Raw genomic sequence first — 21,339 nt, forward strand, 5'->3', positions numbered from 1 at the left:
GCTGTGCCGTGGTCCCGAGTGGCTCACTTTCCTGACCCTGGAGTGAAATGCTTCCTCCCTGTAGGTCTGACACAGTAAGAGGAGGACGCTCCACCGGGTTCCGCTGAAGATGCTCGAACTCAAGGTGCGTGTTCTTCCCTGCTCGGGACAGTTTTGACGTGACAGGGTAGACTATGTAGCCTCAAACTGAAAAAGCATCACAACATTCATATACACAAATAACCGAAAAAAGAGCTCGGTGCTTCCACTACTGACGTACTTAGAATAAAATACACCTGCAGAATGCGAGAAACCCCCCCAGTCGGTTATGCTCAGCTGTGTTAACCCGCATGTGGTCACCTACATCTACCGGTGGGGTAAGTAGGGCCAAGAGGCTAAAATTTCTCCAAGGAAATGTTCTGGGCAGGCCTTGGAGGCTGACAAAAGACTAAAAGACAAGGGCCACACTTTCTCCTCGGCCTGCGTGGCTACCCCAGCAGCAACAAGGGGCAGACACGATGGTCCCTTAAAGCAAATCAGGAAAGACGCGAGTGAGGAGGGGTGTTATGGTCCCGGGAGACCCACCCTTCAGCCCTCACACAGGTCAGGTATTGGGGTCCGGGGGTTAGGGGCACACCAGGAGGCATGAGGCTCAGGGTGCACTTCATAATAACTTGGGGTTTTCAGTGCTACCGTCAGATTCACTTTCTGACTTTTCCCCATCAACATCATGTTACAAAAATTTTCAAACATCCAGAGAAGTTGGAAGACTTGTACAGTGAACGCCCACACGCTCGCTGTGTAGACGGCAGCGCTCACAGCTTGTTCTCTGCCTTGTCCCCCAACCTGCCTGCCTCCTGCTCCGGGCACCTGCTCCCTCCCGTCCACACCTGTCTTTGCTCCCTCTCTAGCCCTCCTGAGGCTTTGTCCTGCATTTCTTCCGAGGAGGGGTGGTTATTCTGTCTGGCAGGGCCAGGACGGAAGACACAGCCCTGCCCTGGGGCTTCTGTTCTGTTTTGCTCCTTAACTCTGCTTGAGACTATTCTGAGAAATTAAACTTTTCTTGTGACTTCGAAGAAACAGGACCTTGAATTCAGAATCCCTTGCGGGGAAGGTACAGTTTACAGGAGTGGACAGACATGGACAAGTCTATCCGGGGTGGGGGGCGACCAGGAGCCGTTTAATTTTTCCGGCATGTGAGTTTCCAAGCTGCCGTTTGAATCCCTCCCTTCCCTCGTGGGCGTTTCCCCGAGGTCCCTCGGCTACGGAAGCCGGTCCTGTTCACAGTGGCTCCTGGGGGGGCAGTGGGGGCTTGGCCTCCCACCTGCCCCAGCGCAGAGACGAGGCCGCCTCCGCGTCTCCCTCCCCGGGGCTCTCCTTCCTCCAGCTCCGCCAGGGGAGAGGGAGGACCTGTGTCTCCCGTCTCACAGGCTGCCCACACTTTCACCAAGGGTGGTGCACGCTTGTGCAGAAGGTGTCCAGGGGCCACACCTGCGTCTGCCCCCACCTCCCCGCACGGGGAGGCGGGAAGAGGGGTCACACCACAACAAACCCTTTGACATGTACTTGACCAGCATGGGAAGCTCTGTCTCCCGGCCTGCCGGACGGAGGCAGCGTTGGGCCCTTTTCCTGCACCCTCTCAAGGGCCCTGCTGTCCACCCTGGCACCCAACTCCTTGTGTGGGCCGGTCCACCAGACCACTGTCCAGGCAGAGCCAGAATGAGGCTCCAGGCGCCCAGCCTGGCAGTCACTCCCACTCATTACCCTAGAAAAATCCAACCCACCGACTTCCCGAAATGGAAAGAAAGTTTCCCATTCTTCCCCAGTGTGTGGGGTCAGGGGGTGGGCAGGGCAGCTCCTGCAAGTCAGGGGAACAGAGGAACAGAAAGCAGCCGACCCCGAGCCCCAAGACCCCTCACGTCCATGGCCGCCGTGGCAGAGGGCCAGCTGGGCAAGAGGGTGACAGAACCCATTCCACCATGGCTTGTGGGTCCTGAAGCATCTGGTCTTATTTGCTGGGTCTCATCTTAGAGCGTCCTGCGTGTGACGCTTCTCGTCTTCAGTTAAGGTCCTACTCACCGATCCCTGGGCCAGCAGGAACCTTCTGTGCCGGGTGCTTCTCCCTGCTGAGATGGAGAAGCAGCGCATTCAAGCTGCCTTTACCCTGAAAAACGACCCTGAGCGGGAGCCTGGCGTAGGCAGGAGCCTGCCCTGTCCTGGATGATGCCTGACAAAGTCAGTCCTTAAAGTCAGTCCTTAAAGTCAGTCCTCGGCAGCACTCCCAGTGTGCGTGTTGTGATGGGGAATCCCGGGAGGGGGAGGCGGTCCGGCCAGGTGAGGCTGTGAGTCCGGGGCCTTAGCGCTCATTCCTCCCTTTCCAGTACCTGCACCTGCGTTCCGTCCCTCAGGTCCCGAGCGTCTGGGAGCTGCCACCTTGTGGCTGCGAGGCATCAGTGCGTGTCACTAGACTCTGCAGTCACAGAGGTTCAGGACCCAAGGGGAAGGTGGGCGCCTTCTGGTTCACCCTCCCCTGAGCCATGCCCCGAGGCAGAGGGAGCCCAGCGCCACTCTGTCCCCAGCCAGAGAAGGGCGGCCTTCGGGGAAGCCGACATCTTGCTCGATTACTTTTCAGCGTTTGAGGATGTTGAAAATGGGGCTGTTTCTAATCATGAAAAGACCCAGTTCTTTCAGCTGCAAGAAATGTAGAAGTGGAGCCCCCCACTCGCATCCCCAGCCCCCTCCCGTCTCCGGAGGCGGCGCACTGTCCTCCCCAGCACGGCCCCGGGACGGCTGCCCTTCCTGCATCTTCCTTTTCCTCCACAACGTTCCCCAGGGGTTAGCTCATCTGATCTGTAAAGCCCGGATGAACGATGCTAACTTGATCAAACTTTCCGTAGACCGCCATGGAATAGAAATACCCAGTTTGAAAACAGGCGTGAAGTTGTCCAATAGATCATTATTATTCCACTTCTATTGGCGCATGAAAAATAGAGACCTTAAAATTACATTGGAAATTACTCTTTCCAATAATAAGCTACTGATTCGGATTACGACGATGATCTCCTCAAACGACAACACCCAGGGGCATCTCACAGAGCCGTGAACGCCCAGGAAGGAAGGCTTCCCTCTCCACTTGCCCAAGAACTCTCCGCTGTGAAACAAGGTGGTGTGGTGACAGGCTATGACGTCCAGGTGGTCAGATTAACGGGTCTCCGATTTTGTATTAAAGGGCCAGCTGTTGGTCTGGGCCGGGCCGCTTAGTATCTGAACCCGGCCAGTCCACCCCCGCTGGTGGTCTGGGCTCACCACTGACCTTGGTTCTCAACGTTGGCTTGACGTGGACTCTTCTCAGGAGCTGTTGCACTCCGGAGGCCCGGCCACCTCCCCCAGAGGTTCAGACAGAGCTGATCTGAGGGGCGGCTCTGGCCTTACTGCTTTAACTCGTTAAGCCTCACTTGTTAAACCTTATTTTCTTTGCCAGGAAGTGGAGCTGATGTTTGCTCTCCGTGTCCTGGTGAAGGACGAGGGGGGCTTGGCCGGCGTGTCCGTGTGTCGGTGTCCTTCTGGTCTGGCGACATGCCTCTGGTGCCCACGCTGCGCCTGTTCACGGCTCTGGGTCGGATGCAGGGGATGGGACAGTAAACCAAGTGGGGGCACCCTGTGTGTGACCCACATGCTCCCGTGGGGCTCTGCTTCTGACGCGAGGGCCGTGCTTGGCAGTCTTGCTTGGCATTGGGAGAGTTTTCTCGGTCCCCTTTGGCACTTCCAGTGGCGAATGTCCTCAGGCGGGCAATACTCTCACTTTATCTCCCAGCCTTGTCCAGTCCTGTCAATAGTCCCTTTTAATACTCAAAGCCTGTCCCCCTACTTCCCTTGCTCCTGCCCTTGCCCCTAACTGGTGCTTGCCAGAACACGCAGGTCGTTTCCTCTTCCCTGTTGGATTAGCAGAGCCCAGCCGGGCAGAGTCGTGTCTGAGGGTGTGCTGAGGGGGGGCCCGCAGTGGGGAGTGGACCGGGGGTGGTTATTTCAGCGTTTGGTGAAAGCAGCTTTAGACCGATCCCAGGGAAGCGAGACAGAGGACAACAGCTCTGGAGTCAGGAATCAGGTGTTTCCAGCTATCCCCGTCCTGGACCCTCAACAGGGCAAAGCGCTTTCTGCCCAGTCTCTTGCTGAAATGGCTCTGAAGAACCCATTCCTTCCCGCTCCTTTTGTTTGGCCACAGAGCTGCCTTACAACCGCCTCTGACATCCAGAATGGGTGACCACGGGGCCTCCTCTGAGCTCCGCATTTAGCACCAGGCCCCATCCTGCTGGAGTGCTCTTCTATCTACAACAGTTTTCCTCTGAGACCCCACCTCTTTGCCGTCTGGGGGACATAGAGCAAGTGACAAAGTTGTGGCTTCCCTGCAGGTTTTCATCTTGGATCCAGATTCGGTGATAGGCCGTGCAAGGGGAGTCCTGCCCTGCTCGTAGGGCAATTTCTGGTCCTGAGGATTCCTGAGTCCTCTGCTCTGGGCTGTGGCAGGCTTCCAAGATCAGAGAGGAGGGAGGGTTTGAGACCATGAAATTGGACAGTGAGCAAAGTCTCTTATGTCGTCGTTGCTATTTTTTAACCTGGGAAATTCTAAATCGACTTATTTTTAAAAAACTGTCAGCACCGATGTTCTACCTGGTTAATTTACGAAGCATCCATCCAAGAACAACAGTTAGTGGGGTGCAGAAGGTGAGAGATGCTGTGGCCGGGGGGTGGGGGAGGGCATGGAGCCGGGCACTCGGCGGGGACGGAGCAGGCTGGCTCTGTCCTGAGAGCCCCGGGGACCCAGAGAAATGATGAGGTCTGCACTTCTAAAGATCACCGGAGCTTCTGTATAGAGAACATACCTGGGCAGTTGATTAACCTCCTAGGGCTGCCGTGGCCGAGAGCCACACACTGGATAGCTTGGGACACCGGCAACGCACAGCGTGGCGTCATTGCCCACCATACCACACTGCATACTTGGATGTTGCTGAGAGAGTAGATCTTTAAAGTTTTCATCACAAGAAAACTAAATCTGTAACTCTGTGTGTTGACAGATGTTAAGTAGACTTATTGTGGTTGATCATTTTGCAATTCTGTACACATACCAAATCACGATGTTGCACACCTTACAGCGAATACAATGGCAAACACCAATTATAACTCTATTTCAAAAAATCCTCCTTGAATGAAAATTTGCAATAAAAAATGAAATATTTTCAGGACAGAATTATTTCCATGTGGACCTTGTAGTTCCTTAGCATCTGCTACAGACACAAAGCCCTCCTGGACCTGGGTTATTTCTCTCCAACGACGTCTTGGCTACTCGACCAGGGCAGCCTGCACTGTCCTGGTCCCATGTCCCCACGCCTAGCACTGCCTGTCAGATGATGTGTGCGTGACCCTTGCAACAAGATGCCCGCCTGGCCTGTAACATTAGGGGGACACTGCGGTCAGAGACGTCCAGCCGCAAAGAAGTTTTCTCCCCTCACTTTACAGAAACCTTACTACACCGTTTGGATGGCATCCTCTTTGGACCAACTACCTAAACTTGGCAGGGATGGGAAATATAATAAGCACACTTACAAAGTCATTTTGGCATATATAACCTTTTACTGTTCTACTTGCAACAGCCAGACGTGATTGCCTGATTTGCAAGACGTGCGTGGAGGGGGAGACGTGAAACACACAGAGCGTCAGGTGTGCAAAGCTCGGAACCCGCACTCTCATGTGGCTGTTGGCTGAGCTATTCAGGCGCTGGCAGAGTGAAAGCACAGAAGCTTGTGTGTGGAAAGTGTCCTTGAAGGCCTCATTTACAGAAGGGGAAACTGAGGCCAGCAATGAGGAGAAATCTTGATATATTCCTTGTAGAGGGCTGGGCTCACCTGGGGGAATAGATCTGTGCTGGAAACGGAATGACTTTCTTCATTCTTTTGCAAAAACTGCAATTTTCTCCATTTTAAAATCACATACCTGGTTAGACCCTTTCTTTAAAACCACTGACACGAATCAAAAAGCATTCAATGTCTGAATAAATCGATGTTTGAGATTTTGGAGCTCCAAGACTTTAAAAATTCTTTTCCTTTAAGTGAATAGAGATGTAGCCCGTAGCAGGAAACAAATACCATCACCGTCTTGACGTTAATGAAACAGGACTAGATGGTGATGTCCACCCCCCACCAGGAGGGTGACGGGCCACAGGGGAAGGACACACGAGGTATGTGTGTTCATTTTCTGTGAAACCGCTAACACCCAGTCCATCGGGCACCGTGTGCCCTACAGCAAGGACGGACCCTTATGGGTGCAAAATGACCAGGACCAAGGGGGGTCCCTCACCCTGTCCCGGAGACTGAGGCCTGGTCCTAGAGTAGCTGGGGTCCGACTGTTTGCTCTCAGCATGCCTTCACACACATCACATCACTGGGAGCCCAAAGAGCTCCTGCTGGCGTGGGATATATTTACTACGAGTTACCAGAAATTAAGACTGGGACGTTGTAAGTTTTTCTCAGTTCGTTAAAGATGATACTGAACCCAGTACATGTGAGTGGATGCCACATGCTTTTATGAGAAATAACCATATTTTTAAAGAAATTCTGTTTAGCGTGTAGAGTGGCACTGTTTTATATTCTCGCAAACCTCTTGTTCTAAAAGAGGAAGGCCGGATTCCGCTCTCCGAGTCTGCTCTCAGTCTGTTGTAAATGTCATTTAGTTAAAGGACGTGAAGAAATTCTGGTCTCACACATGTATGCGTACGGAAAGGGAGGAATATTTGAATGACCTTGAGCAGATACCTGTGGATATCCTTCTTTGATAATACACCAAAGCTTGACAAGTGGCATGTTTGAACAATCTGAACACATCTTCATAAACCTTCCGTGCTCTGTTACATCAAAACCAGCGGCCTGTCTGTCTCGCGTTTTGGATGATCCTTCCCTGTGCATGACTTCGAAACGTCGTGCGTTAATCAGCAGGAAACTCTCGGCTCGTGGAGTTGCGCAGATCTTCTAAGTGTTGACAGGTTTCATTCCACAAAATCAGAAAATCACTCATTAATATCTCCACGGATATCACCAGAAACATCTGGAAGTTCTGGGAAGCAGTCAAGCCCATGGTAGCAGACGTAAGTTTTCCAACATTCTAAATTTTGACTAGAATGCTTCCCTTCTGTCACTGGCAACATGACTCCCCGCACAGTCCCTCTTGAAGCGATAGGCTCACTCGTTTACCGTCGAAGCACCATCTGCAAGTGCCCAATCCTGAGCGACACAGTCCGGCAGTCAGTCTTTCAAGGAAAATGCTGTCCCATAAAAACGTGGGCCGTTCAGCCGGCGACTCCAGCCAGCACCCCGCTGCTTCCGCTGAGACTCTGCCCCAGGGGCCACCTGGGCTTTCATGCGTACGTCTCACCTAGTCCCGCACAGTCCTGCAGACGCGCATCCTGGCGGCACAGGACAGTAACGCTGGTGGCCTTTACTGCTTCATCGGTTCTCAGGGGACGTCAGCAATCGAGTCAGGTCACCCATTACTTCATTCCTAAACGCAACAGGCTTTTCCTTCCCTTCTTCCTGCACCTGTGTGGAGATGAGGACACAGGGATGCCTGCGGCTCTGGCGCTGCTGCCTTCCTTGGGGCTGAGGCCCCAGACATCTGTCCCATCCGTGCAGAGGTCATAGAGGAAAATCAGCACAGGACGCTGGTGTGAGGAGGCAAGCCAGTGGCCTTGCGGACTCTGGTGGCGTCAGGCCTCCCGGCTGACCCCACTCAGAAAGCTGCTGCTCCCCAGAAATTACCTCTCCGCGCGGGGATGTTTGTGACCGCGGCATTTCTGTTTAAGCGAAAACAAAGAACAAGTAATCCAGATAACCAGCCCCCGGGGGGGGGGGGTGGTGGGGTGGGGTGTGAGTCAAGGAACTGTCCCCTGTCCGGGTGCTGAAAGGCTACCCCCATAGTGAAACGGGAGAACGAGAGCCACAGGCGTCAACACACCCGCACAAGCTTGTTGCGTGTCCTTGTGACACACTCTGCACTGCCTGTCTCTATTCCCACAGTGTCGCCGTGTCCGTGCGGCTGTCCTGGGGCGTGTTGAGACGTAAATAATACATAATTCTCGATGTAGATCACCATGTAAGTGAAAAGTACTGAGTTTTATTGTTTTATTGATTATGATACGATAAAATCTAAAAATAAGGAAAAAATAAAAGAGGAAACGGGAAAAAAAGCCCAGTTGCTTCTCTCCACCAGTTAACGCCCGGTGCTATTCCGCACTTGCCGTAAGCTCACCGTGCTCACGGCCGGCACAGTCTGCTCTCCCCCTGTGCTGCGTACAGTTGAGTTAGGTGTCCCTGATGTCGGCCAGACTCTGTGAGAATTCTTTTGGTTAGTTCTCCTGCAGACGCTCAGGAAAAGCAGTAAGTGTGACCTGAGATGTCAAGAGCAAGAAGTTATATTTATCCATTAAGGTTTTTTTTTTTCTCTCTCTCTCTCTTTTCTCATTGGAGAAGATTTTGTGTCTTCAGGCAGTTTCTACATGAGTCTGATAAGTGTATCCCTTACTAATTCATGCCCTTTGTATTTTTAAGGTCAACAGCGTCAACAGCCTCCAACAGGAAGAGGATGATCTTACAGATGGAAGAAATGTGGGGTTTGGAAGTCACCGTCTTCATAAACTAAGTGAGATCACACTTGACTCAGAGATTTGATCGCAGTTTCAAGGTTTTTAGTTCTTGGTCGATGTTCAGTTTGCAGAAAATAAATTAGTAACCAGATGTGGCCTTTTGGAATCTTGAGGGACTGCTAGGGAGTTGTAGTGGATGCTTTTATGGCTCCTAGAATATGAAGAATCTGCGAACATCAGACACCAGCCGCACGGCACTGTCCCAGAGCTTCCTCCTCACTGTTTTCCTCTTTATGGAGTTAAAATATATGGGATTGACATCATCCAGTGTGTGGACTTTGGACAGGCCAGGGGGACAACCATGTTTGTTAGGAGCTCAGGCCACCTTACGAATACTTCCTTCCTGTGGTTCTTATCAGCAACTCATTTTCTAATTAAATACAGTTGACCTTTGAACAACATGGGTTCAAAGTGCGTGGTCCACTCATATGTTGATTTATTATAGGACAGGGCTAGTGCGTGAATGTATTTTCTATCCTTATGGACTTTCTTAACGACGTTGTCTTTTTTGTAGCCGACGTTATGTTAAGAATACGGTATATAATACACAAACGTACAGAGCATGTGCTAACCGACCACTCGTGTTATCGATAAGGCTTCAGGTCAACAGTAGGCTGTTAGTTAAGTTTGGGGAGAGTCAAAGTTTCTACGATGATTTTTGGGTACCCCTGGGGGCAGTGCCCCAGCCCCGCATTGTTTCAAGAGTCAACTACAATTTTTGAAAAGGCTCACATGTTTGTAGATAAAAATTAATATGTAGATTAAAATTTAATTTTAAATTAAAATTAAAGCAGCTTTGCTTGCAGTGAGTAGTCAGTTAAACCCTGTGGTCCCTCCCCTGACAGTCTCTGAGCCCAACGTCTGAGTCTGAGTCTCTCCCTGTTGGAAGGGAGAGTAGCTGATGAAGAGACGTTGAAGGCCTATCACCCCTGAACAGAGACGTCCCCAGTGACTATGTCGGAAAGACAGAGGGCAAGAGGAGGGAGGGCCTTGCTCGTCCATTCAGCGGCTGAGGGCGTGTCTGCCATTGGGCAGGCGCTGGCACACGGCAGGCAATGAGTTTAAATGTGATCTTTAATACGATCTCAGGATCCGTGTAAAATCAGGGGGTGGCCCACAGTCTAGAAACGCCTCCACGGTTGTCAAGAGAACCGGCATTTTAAATTTCTAAGCATTGGAGGCGGCTGTGAGGACGCCCGTCTGTGCTTGTCACATCACCTCGCCGTCATCCTCATGGTCGTCACTGTAATTTTAGGGAGAGAGCCACCGGCCCCTACGGCGATCCAAGAGAAGACGGATTATTACCACCCTGGAGCTGGACGAGGAAGATCAAGGACCCTTTCCCAAACTTGTTGCGGAGGTGAGGAGGGCCCCCCGCGCCCTCTGTAGGCACGCCTCCCCTTGTCAGGAGGAACGAGTGTTGAAGAGCTACGTGCGAGGGAGGCTGGGGAGTGCAGTGGGCAGAGGAAGGCCGCACTGGCTTCTAGAACCTGCTCTACCTCCACCCGGCCGGGGCGCTTCGGGCAGATCCCCGCATGTGAGCGTGCGCTAGCGCATCAGTCCCGTGGGACGAGGGCTGCTTCCCTCCAGCCTGCCGGCCTGCTTTCTTTGGCCCACGCCAATGTATTATTTAAAAATAAGGAGCCCGCAGTGACCAGAGACTGGGAGGTGGTGGGAAAAGGGAGATTTGAGAAACTAAAGAGAAAGCAAAACGCCGTGACTGCCAGGGCCTTTGGTAAGATGACGAGCGCTCCGGACGCGGATGGTGGCGGCCACGCGACAGCATGAGTGCGCTTGGTCCCGCCCGACTGCGTGCTTCAGGATGATGAAGGTGGAAAATACCATGTCGTGTGTATTTTACCACAATGACATGGAACTGGTAGGAAGATTGTACTAGAAATTCTGTACTTCGAGAGGCTTTCCGACAGTCCGAAGGTCTGCCCACAGGGAGCCTACGCTCCACACGGCAGCGACGGGATGGGCTTGAGTTTCCCACGGTCCCCCCGCTCCCTGCTGTCTCCCTCCGTCTGAGGTCGAAGCCATCATGCGACCATCTTGGGATGCCAGAATATTCGCACGTGGCCCATGTCATTCTTGCCGTGACACGCCTGACCCTGTGGACCCGTGAATTACACGCTGAGTGACTCGGTCCCGACAGCACTGACATCCTACAATTTCTGGAGAAAGAAATTAAAATAACTCCTATTTTTGCAGCATTTATAAAAATAGCAGATGCCTGCTATTAAAAAAAAAAAGAATGTTTTCAAGACTCAATGGTTCAGACTCTCCACTCCCAAGAGTTCAGGGGGCGCTGTGGGCTCATACCGCAGGCGCCCCACACCCCTGCTGCGGGAGCCTCACCTCCTCGCTCTTTCTCACCGTGCGGTCAACGAGAGGACCTACCTTGTGGGGCTGTTTTAAGGATTAAACAGGCGAGGGCACAAAAGGCATAGAGTCCGCTGGCTCATTCTAAGCCCTTTCTCCGTGTTAGCCGCACGAGTGTTCCCCCTCTCCCTGAGACAATCACTCCTGTTAACCCCTTCCAGAGAGTTCTCTAGAGTCACACTGAGGGGAGTCCACCTTGACAAGACGGGATCGCTCTATGCGTATCACTCTGCAACTTGTCCTTCTGGTTTACCCGTGAGACACAGCCCCCTTTCTGGAGCAGAGTGTTAAGTCCCGACGGCTGGGGGCCCTGCCCCGTGGAGGGGCTGCTGCGCTGGGATTCTTCCCTAGGGAGGGACACGTGCGTTCTTCCCACTGGCCCACTGTGACAAACCTCACGCCTGCCTCTTCGCACGTCTCTCTGTTTCCTTCAGATAAACCCTCAGGTGAGCGATTTCGAGGCGTGGGGCTTACCAGATGCCTGAGTCCCGGCCTTCGTAGTTGGTGTGCCTTGTGGTTTTTTCTCATTCTCTTTTCTCCCATTACTTTTTCCCTTGCAGCTGTTCAACGATATGTCATACATCATGTCATTAATGTATTTAATCAGTGGACCGGGTGTGGACGCGCACCCGGAGATTGGTTTGTTCTCTATAGAAGATCACAGGAACAGAAGAGTGTACGTTCACCGCCCTGTCGACCGGAGACCACGCTGTCTTTCAAGGTACCTGACATCTGATACATTCTCAGCTTGGGCTTACGGTAAAGCTGTGGCAGGACCGGTATATTCGGCAGGCCTTAGTTAAGCCGCCCATGGGCCATGTCACGGGAGCCTGCCCATGATGCCATGGCAGCTTTACAGCACGGATGGGCCGAACAGGCTGATTTTGCAACGTCCTTTTAAAGTTCTGGACGCTGGGATGAGGTATGGGAACTGACCCAGATCTTCCTTCTAATGACTGGATTCCCAGCACGATCAGATTCGCAAGGAAGACAGAAAAACAGGCTGATGAGCAGAGTTGCTGGCTGCGAAGAGTGGGCTAAGCGGGGGTCATGGAGACCCCGCCCAGGCCGGGCCCTCCAGCTCAGCCACCTGCCTCTGCAGAAGGATGCTTGCTACCGGCTCTCGGCCGTGCGTAAAGCCAGCGTGTATTAGAAGCGAAGTCGGCCCAAGGGTGGGCAAAAGGGCCTTCCCAGTAGCACTGCTGTGCTCCTGGGGCACAAGAATGAGCCAAAACACAAAAAGCTTGTGTTTGGGAGGTGGGGGTGGGGCGGGGAGGGGCTCACTTCTTGATAATTCCGTAAGCCTGTGAGAACGCGGCGCCGGCCGCCGAGCACTGCCACAAGATGTGATGTGGCCGGAAGAGGGGGGAGTCTGAGTCGCTGGGCACGATCTCACCCGTTTATATCAGAACATGCTCAGTTTCTTCGGATACAAACACACGCAGCTAAGTCTTCCATATTCCTCGAGATCCCCGGCGGCGCTTCACACGGACACACTCCTCGCCGCCTCCTTGCTCCGACACGTACAAGGGGCCTCGTCCAGTGTGTTTGCCTTTTCTCCTGTGTGCTCGTCTGTGGCTAAGAGCACCTGACCTGCCCTGTCATATCGGTGGTCGTACGCCCCGCCTGCGCCCCCCCAACGCCACCACACTGCGGTGCATGTATGGCGTTACATCCCAGGATGTAAATCTTAAGTCTGTAACAAAAGGCTGAAAACCCTTTCCAAGTGCAGACGACGTCCGTGACCTTTCCTTTCCCCGCTGCAATTCTGAGTCCCCGGAAATTCTGAGCGTCTTATCAAAGAATAAACAGCACTTGGGCCTCCCAGGCGTCCCAGAGAACTGACGGTCTCCGATGTGGCTTTTAGGATCATAAATGGACTATAAGATAATAAACACAAAACAAACAGGTGGCACTTATTTTTCAGTGGAAGCCTTGCAGCTGGCACCGTGTCAGAGCCAGAAGTCCGCGTGATTCTGGAGCCGAGTTGCCAGCGCGCCCATAAATTATACAGGAGCCTGCGGAGATGGTGTGCAAGAAGCCAATTTGCTTGCACAGAAATTTAAAAATGTATGTTGCATTCCCTGGAACAGACCAGTTCAGTGGTCTTGAGGGGACAGGAGACAGCTAACCGCGGAGAGCCTGGGGTCCCGGCCACTGTTGCAGGAGAGCTGTGGGGACCACCATGGTGGAGGCTGATGAAGGGAAGCCAACAAGTCTGCAGGAAAGAGGCCCAGGGAGGTCGGTGCGGCAGAGACCCCGTGGGCTCTGGGGAAAGGGGCAGGCTGCTGCCTGAGGCTGGTGGGGCCGAGACCCCCGGCACCTGAAGCTGCCTGCTCTGGGCTCTGGGTGGCTGTGGACTTGATGCAGCCAAGTCCACAGCTACTTGGACTTGAATCTGGGCTGCGCCGAGTGTGGACACCCATGGAACCTCCCCGTGGCACGCAGTAGGGCGCCAACAATGCCTCCCTCCGAGGCTTCTACAAGGAAGGGAGGAAGGGGTTGGCGGAGGAGCTCGGTCCTGGGCTTCGCTGAAGCTGCTTCCCTGGAATAAACCCCGTGCTTGCTCCGTGTCCCCTAGCAGACAGCGCTCGAGGAAGCACTGTTCCCAGAGCAGACCGTCCTCCGCCTGGAGAATGACTCCGCGTGCGTGACGTCCCTCTTGCTCATTCCTTTTTCTGGGACTCTGAACTCCGGCCTCAGCGCTGACCCCCCACAGTCTTTTCACCTTTCTACAAATAAAACCACTGTTCATCCGAGAGCAGCAGAGACTCAGCGGCAAGTCGCATCAGATTTACTTTAGCATGTAAACCACATGTATTATGTATGTTCTATCATATATCACATATTTTATGTATATATTATTATGTATTTGTATTATATTATGTGTATGTATGATATATAATGTGCATAACACATGTAATATATAATGTACATAATATATGTAATATATAATACAGATAATGTGGTGACAACATATAACAATTATGGAGGGTCCCAATATATAATACGTAACATCTGTTATATATACCGGGTGGCTCAGTGGGTGAAGAGTCTGACTCCTGATTTTGGCTCAGGTCGTGATCTCGGGGTCCTGGGATGGAGCCCTGCAGCGGGCTCCGCGCTCAGTGGGGCATCTACTTGAGGCATTTCTTCTTCTCCCTTTGCCTCTCCCTGCCTGGCTCTCTCTCTCTCAAATAAATAGATAAATCATTTTTTGGAAAATATATATATGGTACTCACTTCGGTGGCACGTAGACTAGAACTGGAATGGTCCAGAGAAGATTACCATCGCCCCTTGGAAGGATGGCAGGCAAATTTGCGAGGTGTTCCTTATTTAGAAAAACAAAAATAAATCATACATATGGTTGCCCCCTTTTTATTTTATAAGTAGGGACTTTTTAAAATTAATACTTTCTCTTTAGAGCTGTTTTGGGTTGCTGGAAGAGGAGAGTGGAGAGTACAGAGCACCTGCTCCCCCTCTGCCGCACCCCACAGGTCCCCTTCTCACTAACGTGGCGCATCGCTGCTGTACTTTTACAACACATATCACACATATCACATATATTTACGATACACTCCCATTAGGGCTCACTTCCGGTGCCGCCCACGCTATGCATTTGGACAAACTGTATATGACACATATACACCCTTATAGTACAACACAGAGTATTTTCACTGCCCTCACAGTTCCCCCAGCCTCTCCATTATCCATCCACCCCTCTTTCCCGCGCCCCCGGCAACCCTGATCCTTTTGCTGTCTCCCTATTTTGCCTTGTCCAGGATGTCACATGGTTGGAGTCACACAGGGTGTATACAGCCTGCTCAGACCGGCTTCCCTCACTTAGCAGGGTGCACTGAAGAGTCCCGCAGGTCCTGTTAGTGCGGGATAACGCTCCACCATCTGGAGGCTCGGCAGCTTGTCCAGTCACCAACTGAAGGACATCTCGGTTGCCTCCGTGTTTGATGATTATGCATAAAGCCACTTTAGACATCTGTGTGCGGGTTTTTGTGTGGTCGTAAGTTTTCAACACTTTTGCATAAATATCAAGGAACATGATTGCTGGTTTGCACGGTTAGAGGATGTTTTGTTTTGTAAGAAACCGCCAAAGGAATAAGGAATTATTTGCCATCTGTATATCTTTGGGAAAAAAGATTTTTGTCTGTTTAAATCCTTTGCCTATTTTTAACATTTGAAAATCAATTTTAGCAAGGTCCCAGGAAATAAAGTTAATATATAAAAATCAATTGTATTTGTATATACCAGTGACAAATAATTGGAAGTCAATGTTTTAAAAACAGTATCATTTATAATATCACCAAAACAAATGAAGTGCTTAGACCTAAATCTAAAATCTGTGTAGGATCTGTTTACTCAAAGCTATAAAACACAAATGAAAGAAACCAAGGAAGACCTAGTTGAATGAAAAAACAGACTGTATTTATGGATTGAAAGATTGAGTAATAAAGGCATAATTCTTCCTAAATTTATCTGTAAGTTCTCTAGACTACTCGAAAGACTAGCAGACCTTTGCATCGATCTCAACAAGCTGATACCAAACTGTATATGGGAAGGCAACCAGCTTTTGGTTGTGTTGACTTTGTTTTGCTCTTCTGAATCTTACTGATATCTGTGTTCATCTTTATTATTTCCTTCTTTCTGTTTGAGTCTAATTCGCTCCTTTTAAAATGATTTATTTATTTATTTTAGAGAGAGAGACAAAGAGACAGAGAGACAGGAGGGGCAGAGAGAGAGAGAATCCCAAGCAGACTCCCGGCTGTGCACGAGCCCCACACAGGGCTGGGTGCCTTGACCCTGAGATCTCGACCTGAGCCAAAATCAAGAGTCTGATGCCTAACCGACTGAGTCACCCAGGCGACCCAATTTCCTCTTTTTTTTTTTTTTTCTTTTTAAGTTCGTAAGAAACCGAAGTGAGAAGCCCATAGTGTAGCTTTGAGACCTTTTGAGAGGAAAGACTTCTCAAGGCATGTTTGAGACAAGTGGACCCTCCTTCAAGCCCAGAAGTGACATCACTAACCACTCCACAACCCACCCTATGTCAACAGCTGGGCTGGTTCCTTTCAGTTCCCTTTCCCCAGAAGTTCTAATGTCTGCTCGCCACGGCGTCTCTGCAGTATTGTTCAGTGTCTGTACTTCTCACCACGGCACCAACAGCAGAAACTGAGGCTCCTGAACAAGGTGGTTACGTTTACCTGGGTAAAAAGACTGAGATTAGAACCCGATCACAACTAATATTTCCTGAGCGCCTCGTCCGTGCCAGCACTGTGCTCAGTCCCTGGGGTCATGTGGTGAAGGACAGCAGTGAGGTCTCTGGCCCCAGAAACTTTGCAGCTCGTGCAGGAGAGGACGCAGAACATGCGAGGACAGTAACACGTACCGGGCCATCAAGTAAACGATCCCACAGCATCAACTCCGCTCTCTGCTTCCCAGGTTTACTTTGACGTCGTGGATCACCTTACAGGAAAGCTCTTGGATAACTCCTTGGTTTTCAACATTAGGATCCGTGATGTGAATGATCACGCAGCCCAGTTTCCTGAGAAGGAATTCAACATCAGTGTGAAGGAGAATCACATGGCAGGTACGTGAGACCAGACGCGAGGGCTTCCTCTCCCCGAGGGTCCTCTCTGTCCCCCTGCGTCGATGCTGGTGTGGTGCCCGATCCTTCTTGTCTTTTGGGAGAAATGTCACTGTTCAGAACACATCCCAAAGGTGGCAGGCTCTGGTTTTGAGCAGAATGCTTGGAGGTCTGTAAGAGTCGTATTGTATTGGCAATAAAATGAGATGGAAATTGTGTCTGTTGCAAGAGCTGGTATGTGAAGGCTGGTCTCAAATAAGTCAGATGCACTGAGGGAGAAAGGCAGAGTGGAATGGTGCCTTCCTGGACAGCTCTGTAAACTTCTCTCCTGGAAAATGGCAATGAGATGACATCTCAAGTTTCTGAGCTGCAGAGTCTGTGAGTCTTTAAATCCAAACCAGTCTCACTAGAATGTGCATCTACTTTCATAACAGAAAAGCATTATTTATTTCACAAAAGAGGCTTCAGAAAATTTGGAAAAATTCCAAGAAATTAAGACAGAACTAGAGAGCATATTTAATACTTCCAATTAGAGGTAAGTCCCATCCATGTTTTAGTTTATATTCTTTTTTTTTTTAAAGATTTTATTTATTTATTTGACAGAGAGAAATTACAAGTACACTGAGAGGCAGGGAGAGAGAGAGAGAGAGAGAGAAGGAAGCAGGCTCCCTGCTGAGCAGAGAGCCCGATGTGGGACTCGATCCCAGGACCCTGAGATCATGACCTGAGCCAAAGGCAGCGGCTTAACCCACTGAGCCACCCAGGCGCCCCTAGTTTATATTCTTTCAGTATTTTTCTTTGAATTTTATGTGTGTGTGTGTACACACAATATATATTTATCTAGGTGTATATATTCTCCAATTTTGGATATAATTAATTATGCATTTTTCATCTTTATCATAGTACAAAATGTATATGAATATATATGAAATATTTACAAATGTGCAGATGTTTTTTCATACTTGTATAGTTACGAATTTTCTTTTCTAAACAGGCAAATTTACTGTTTGTAACCTAACCGTGTACCCCCTCAGTATATTTTATTTCATGGATGTGCTTAAGGTTTTTTAACTAATCTCCTGTTGTTAGACATGGATGCACTATTTCCACTTTTTGTTATCTTCACGAAATATGCTTCAGTGAACATCTTTGAGCTAAATCTGTGTCCACTGAAGCATGATTCACTGGTCATAATTTAGAGGAGTAGAGTGGCTGGTTCTGACTGCGCACACAGTTTCAGGGTTCTGCTTTCCTCGCCCACCGGCAACATCTGAGGGCACCTGGCACACGGCTCGTCTTTGGTCATTAAATGCTCACACGTTTATCCACTTCTGTGTCTCGAACAGATGCACGGTTCCTTTCTTTGTCCATTTCTGTTTGGGTGCTTGTCATTTTTCTTCTTAATTTTAACCTTCTCATTCGGTATTAAAAGTGTTTATGTCTGCCATATATATTTTAAATATGTTTTTCTGGTTTATCATTTCTTTTAACATTTTGTCTACATAGTTCTTTTTGGCACAGACTTTAAAATCGGTGTGCTCTGTCAATGCTCTCCTTACGTCTTCTGCATTTGCAATCATGATTAGAAAGTTCTCGTGACTACTTAGGGGCGCCCGGGTGGCTCAGTCGGGGAAGTGTCTGCTTTCAGCTCAGGTCATGATCCCAGGGACCTCGGTCTGAGTCCCATGTTGGGCTCCCTGCTCAGCCGGGGTCTGCTTCTCCCTCTCCCTCTATGTGCACTCTTTCTCTCTCTCTCTCTCTCAAGTAAATAAACAAAATCTTTTAAAAAAGAGAAAGTTCTTTTGACTCTTCGAATATCCCTCTTTATTTTTTATAGCATATCCACAGTTTGATTTTATATTTAAATATTTAACCCATTCTGGGGGATGTCTCAATGTCATTTAGCGAAGAAGCATCATTCCATTGGTTTGTCAGGCTGCTTTTGGTCGATAGTAAACGTTAAAACAATTCTTTCCAGGTCAACCTACCTTCAAGATGTTAACAGTTGATTCGGATGAAGAAAATACTCCAAACCCTCAATTCCTTTACTTCCTTATTTCTCAAACGCCGTCGCTGAAAGAAAGCAGCTTCCAGACTGACCCGATTGGCAGAGAAATGCAGCTGTCAGGGTGCTGAGATTATGAGCTTATGTGGAATTTGTGATTTTGGAAAAATGAGATGTTTTCTTGATCTTGGAGCCTGGGCTTAAGATTTATGTTTATAGTGGAAAACCCTCTGTGGCTGGCGTTGCTATTGAATCCGCGATACTGCATTATTACTTCATTAATAGCTCCCTTTGCTGTAGTGCGGGCTGCCCTGTTCCTGTCCTTCCCACCTAGACTGCTCCGCGGTTTACGCTGCTTGTTGGAGCGAAGGATTCGGGAGAACCTCCCTTGACGTCCACGGCCACGGTTCACGTGAACGTGCAAGAAGGCAGCAACCACCGGCCCACGTTCACCCGGGAGAACATACGGTACCTGGACGGCCCAAGATGCCAGATCCCCGACCCCGAGTCCCCGGCTCAGCTCCGCTGAGGGAATTCTCCGCAACCCCCAGGATACAGGTCGCTCTCCAAGATCACTCAAACTAGACGGAGGCGTCCCCCATCCTGATAGAGAATCATTGAGTAACGGACTTGTGAGCTCACGTGTCCTTTTACTGTTTTGAGCCGAACGCTGTGCTTGGAGCGGTCCCGTGCGTGCTTTCGTCTGGGACTGCCGGGATTTGCACGCGGTGTCTGTCTTACAGACGGGGACGCCGAGGCACCGGGGAGAGAAGGACTCCGTGCTCGCGTGGCAGGGAAGTCTCTCAGGTCCGCACTACTGACCGGGGACGGGGAGTTCGTGGTCGCGGGGTCAGGGTCGGCTGCCCGGAGCTCTGCAGGATGTTGGGTAGCAACCCTGCCCTCTGCCCACGAGACACGAGATGCCGGGGGCACCTCCCAGGCACAAGAGCCCAGAATGTCTGCTGCCATTGCCCGGCATCCCCTGGAGGGCAGGCCTGCCGCTGGGGTGAGAAGCTAGACCTGAGCTTTTCATACAACATCTGGAGTTCTGGAATAGTGAAGATTTTTATATCAGGCTCCACACGGGATTTCGCATGCTGCCAATCCCCGTGTGTGAAGAAAGCACTGGAACCCATTGTTGCAGATCATTTGGAAATGCCGCATCCCTTGAGATAGGCAAGATTGCTAAAAACACTCAGGACTGGTTTCCTAGTTCATGTTTTTTGCTCTTTCATTTGCATTTTTTAAAAGAAAAATATCCATTTTACTTCTTTCTCCTGACCTCTCTCAGTGAGACCTTTCCCAACAACCGAGTTCAGTCTCTAACGCAACATCCCACTCACAGTCCCTACCCAATGCACGCACGCGAACGCGCGCGCACACACACACACACTCATCTGCTCCCTGGGGATGGAGTTTTGAGGATCCCGCTCACACACCTAAGATAGAATCTGGCACGTTGGAGCCTTTGTTGAATATTGGTAAATGCTACCAACAATTATTTTCAAAAAGTATCATTTGAAAAAACATGTAAAATCTGTACACCCCACCCATGGGGTGCCTTGGTGGCTCAGTCAGTTAAGGGTCCAACTCATAATCTCAGTTCATGTCTTGATCTCAGGGTCGTGAGTTTGAGCCCCACACGGGGCTCCATGCTGGGTGTGGAGCTTACTTTAAAAAAAATAAAATCTTAAAAAAAATTATACAGAAAAGCTGAAACGTTTTCAAATGAAAACACTTTGCCAAGCACTTACAGAATAACTGAAACATATTGAAACTTGTTTTGAAATCCTTCTCTGGCTTAGTAAAAAGCTCTGCTCTCAAGACCGAGGGTGGGGAAAACAAGCCCTGTTTCCACGTATGTGTCAACGAGAAATTATCTTGTCACCGAGAGGACTAACAAACTACAGATCTACATATGTTAGAAAAATGACTGTCCTCATCTAAGCCACCATCAGAGTTCTATTTGAGAAGAGCTAGGTTTTTTTAGCAGCATAAACTTGGGTGTCTGTGATGATGTTAAAGATTCTTGGGAAAACAGTGCATTGACTTGGAGTTCAGAGGACTTTGAAAGCTGCTCAGCTACAGACACGAGTCACCGGGAGAAGGAAGAGAGGCTTGTGGTGTGGGCGAGATCAGGTGGCGCTTCAGATCGCTCGAGATCAAGTTCCAGAGCAAGGGAAGTAACATTTCCACGTTCCTGGGCGGAGGGCTTACGTTTTCTTTCCTGCTTTCTTTTTCAATTGTGTGTCTCTGCCTCCACGGTGCAGGCATGGCGGTAGCCTCCCCCAGTACAGGATTCAGATTTCCGAAGGCCGCACAAGCCCGAGTGTGTTACGTCCCCCGGTCCGAGATGGGGACTTGCCGTTTACGTCAGCCTGGAGAGGAAGATGTCACATACTGAATGGCAACGAAGAGGGACATTTTGACATTATGACTGACCCCGAGATCAATGAAGGGATCTTAAATGTGATCAAGGTAAGGCCGTCGGGGGTTGATGGGGGGGCGCCCCTGCCAGGCAGCTGCAGTGCCGGGGCCCGTCTTCGCAGGAGTCCCGGGAGCGAGGTGGGAGCTGGTGCTGGGGGACGCCTGCTGGGTGCCAAGCACGTGAGCTGGGGTGTGCTGTGTATGAGGTGGCGCCCAGTGAGGAGGGCAGGCTGGGTCCGGACCACCAGCTGCTCCAG

The 21,339-nt window shown here is 50.4% G+C and overlaps 1 protein-coding gene and 1 non-coding gene across 2 annotated transcripts in view; both read left to right on the plus strand.

Moving 5' to 3' along the window:
* The first annotated feature begins 307 nt into the window (after positions 1-307).
* Positions 308-21,339, plus strand: part of CDH26 (cadherin 26) — a 44,356-nt gene continuing 23,324 nt past the window's right edge. The window contains 12 exon segments of the mRNA XM_059407712.1: positions 308-356; positions 2,043-2,173; positions 2,361-2,432; positions 3,461-3,530; positions 8,536-8,630; positions 9,924-10,028; positions 11,614-11,774; positions 16,190-16,271; positions 16,506-16,653; positions 18,629-18,793; positions 18,988-19,123; positions 20,953-21,133. Coding sequence (XP_059263695.1) covers positions 308-356; positions 2,043-2,173; positions 2,361-2,432; positions 3,461-3,530; positions 8,536-8,630; positions 9,924-10,028; positions 11,614-11,774; positions 16,190-16,271; positions 16,506-16,653; positions 18,629-18,793; positions 18,988-19,123; positions 20,953-21,133 — 1,395 coding nt within the window.
* Positions 14,289-14,394, plus strand: LOC132022910 (U6 spliceosomal RNA). The gene has a single exon (XR_009405797.1). It is a non-coding gene; the product is annotated as a U6 spliceosomal RNA (small nuclear RNA).

Source organism: Mustela nigripes, chromosome 7, assembly GCF_022355385.1.
Source record: "Mustela nigripes isolate SB6536 chromosome 7, MUSNIG.SB6536, whole genome shotgun sequence".
Lineage (NCBI taxonomy): Eukaryota > Metazoa > Chordata > Mammalia > Carnivora > Mustelidae > Mustela > Mustela nigripes.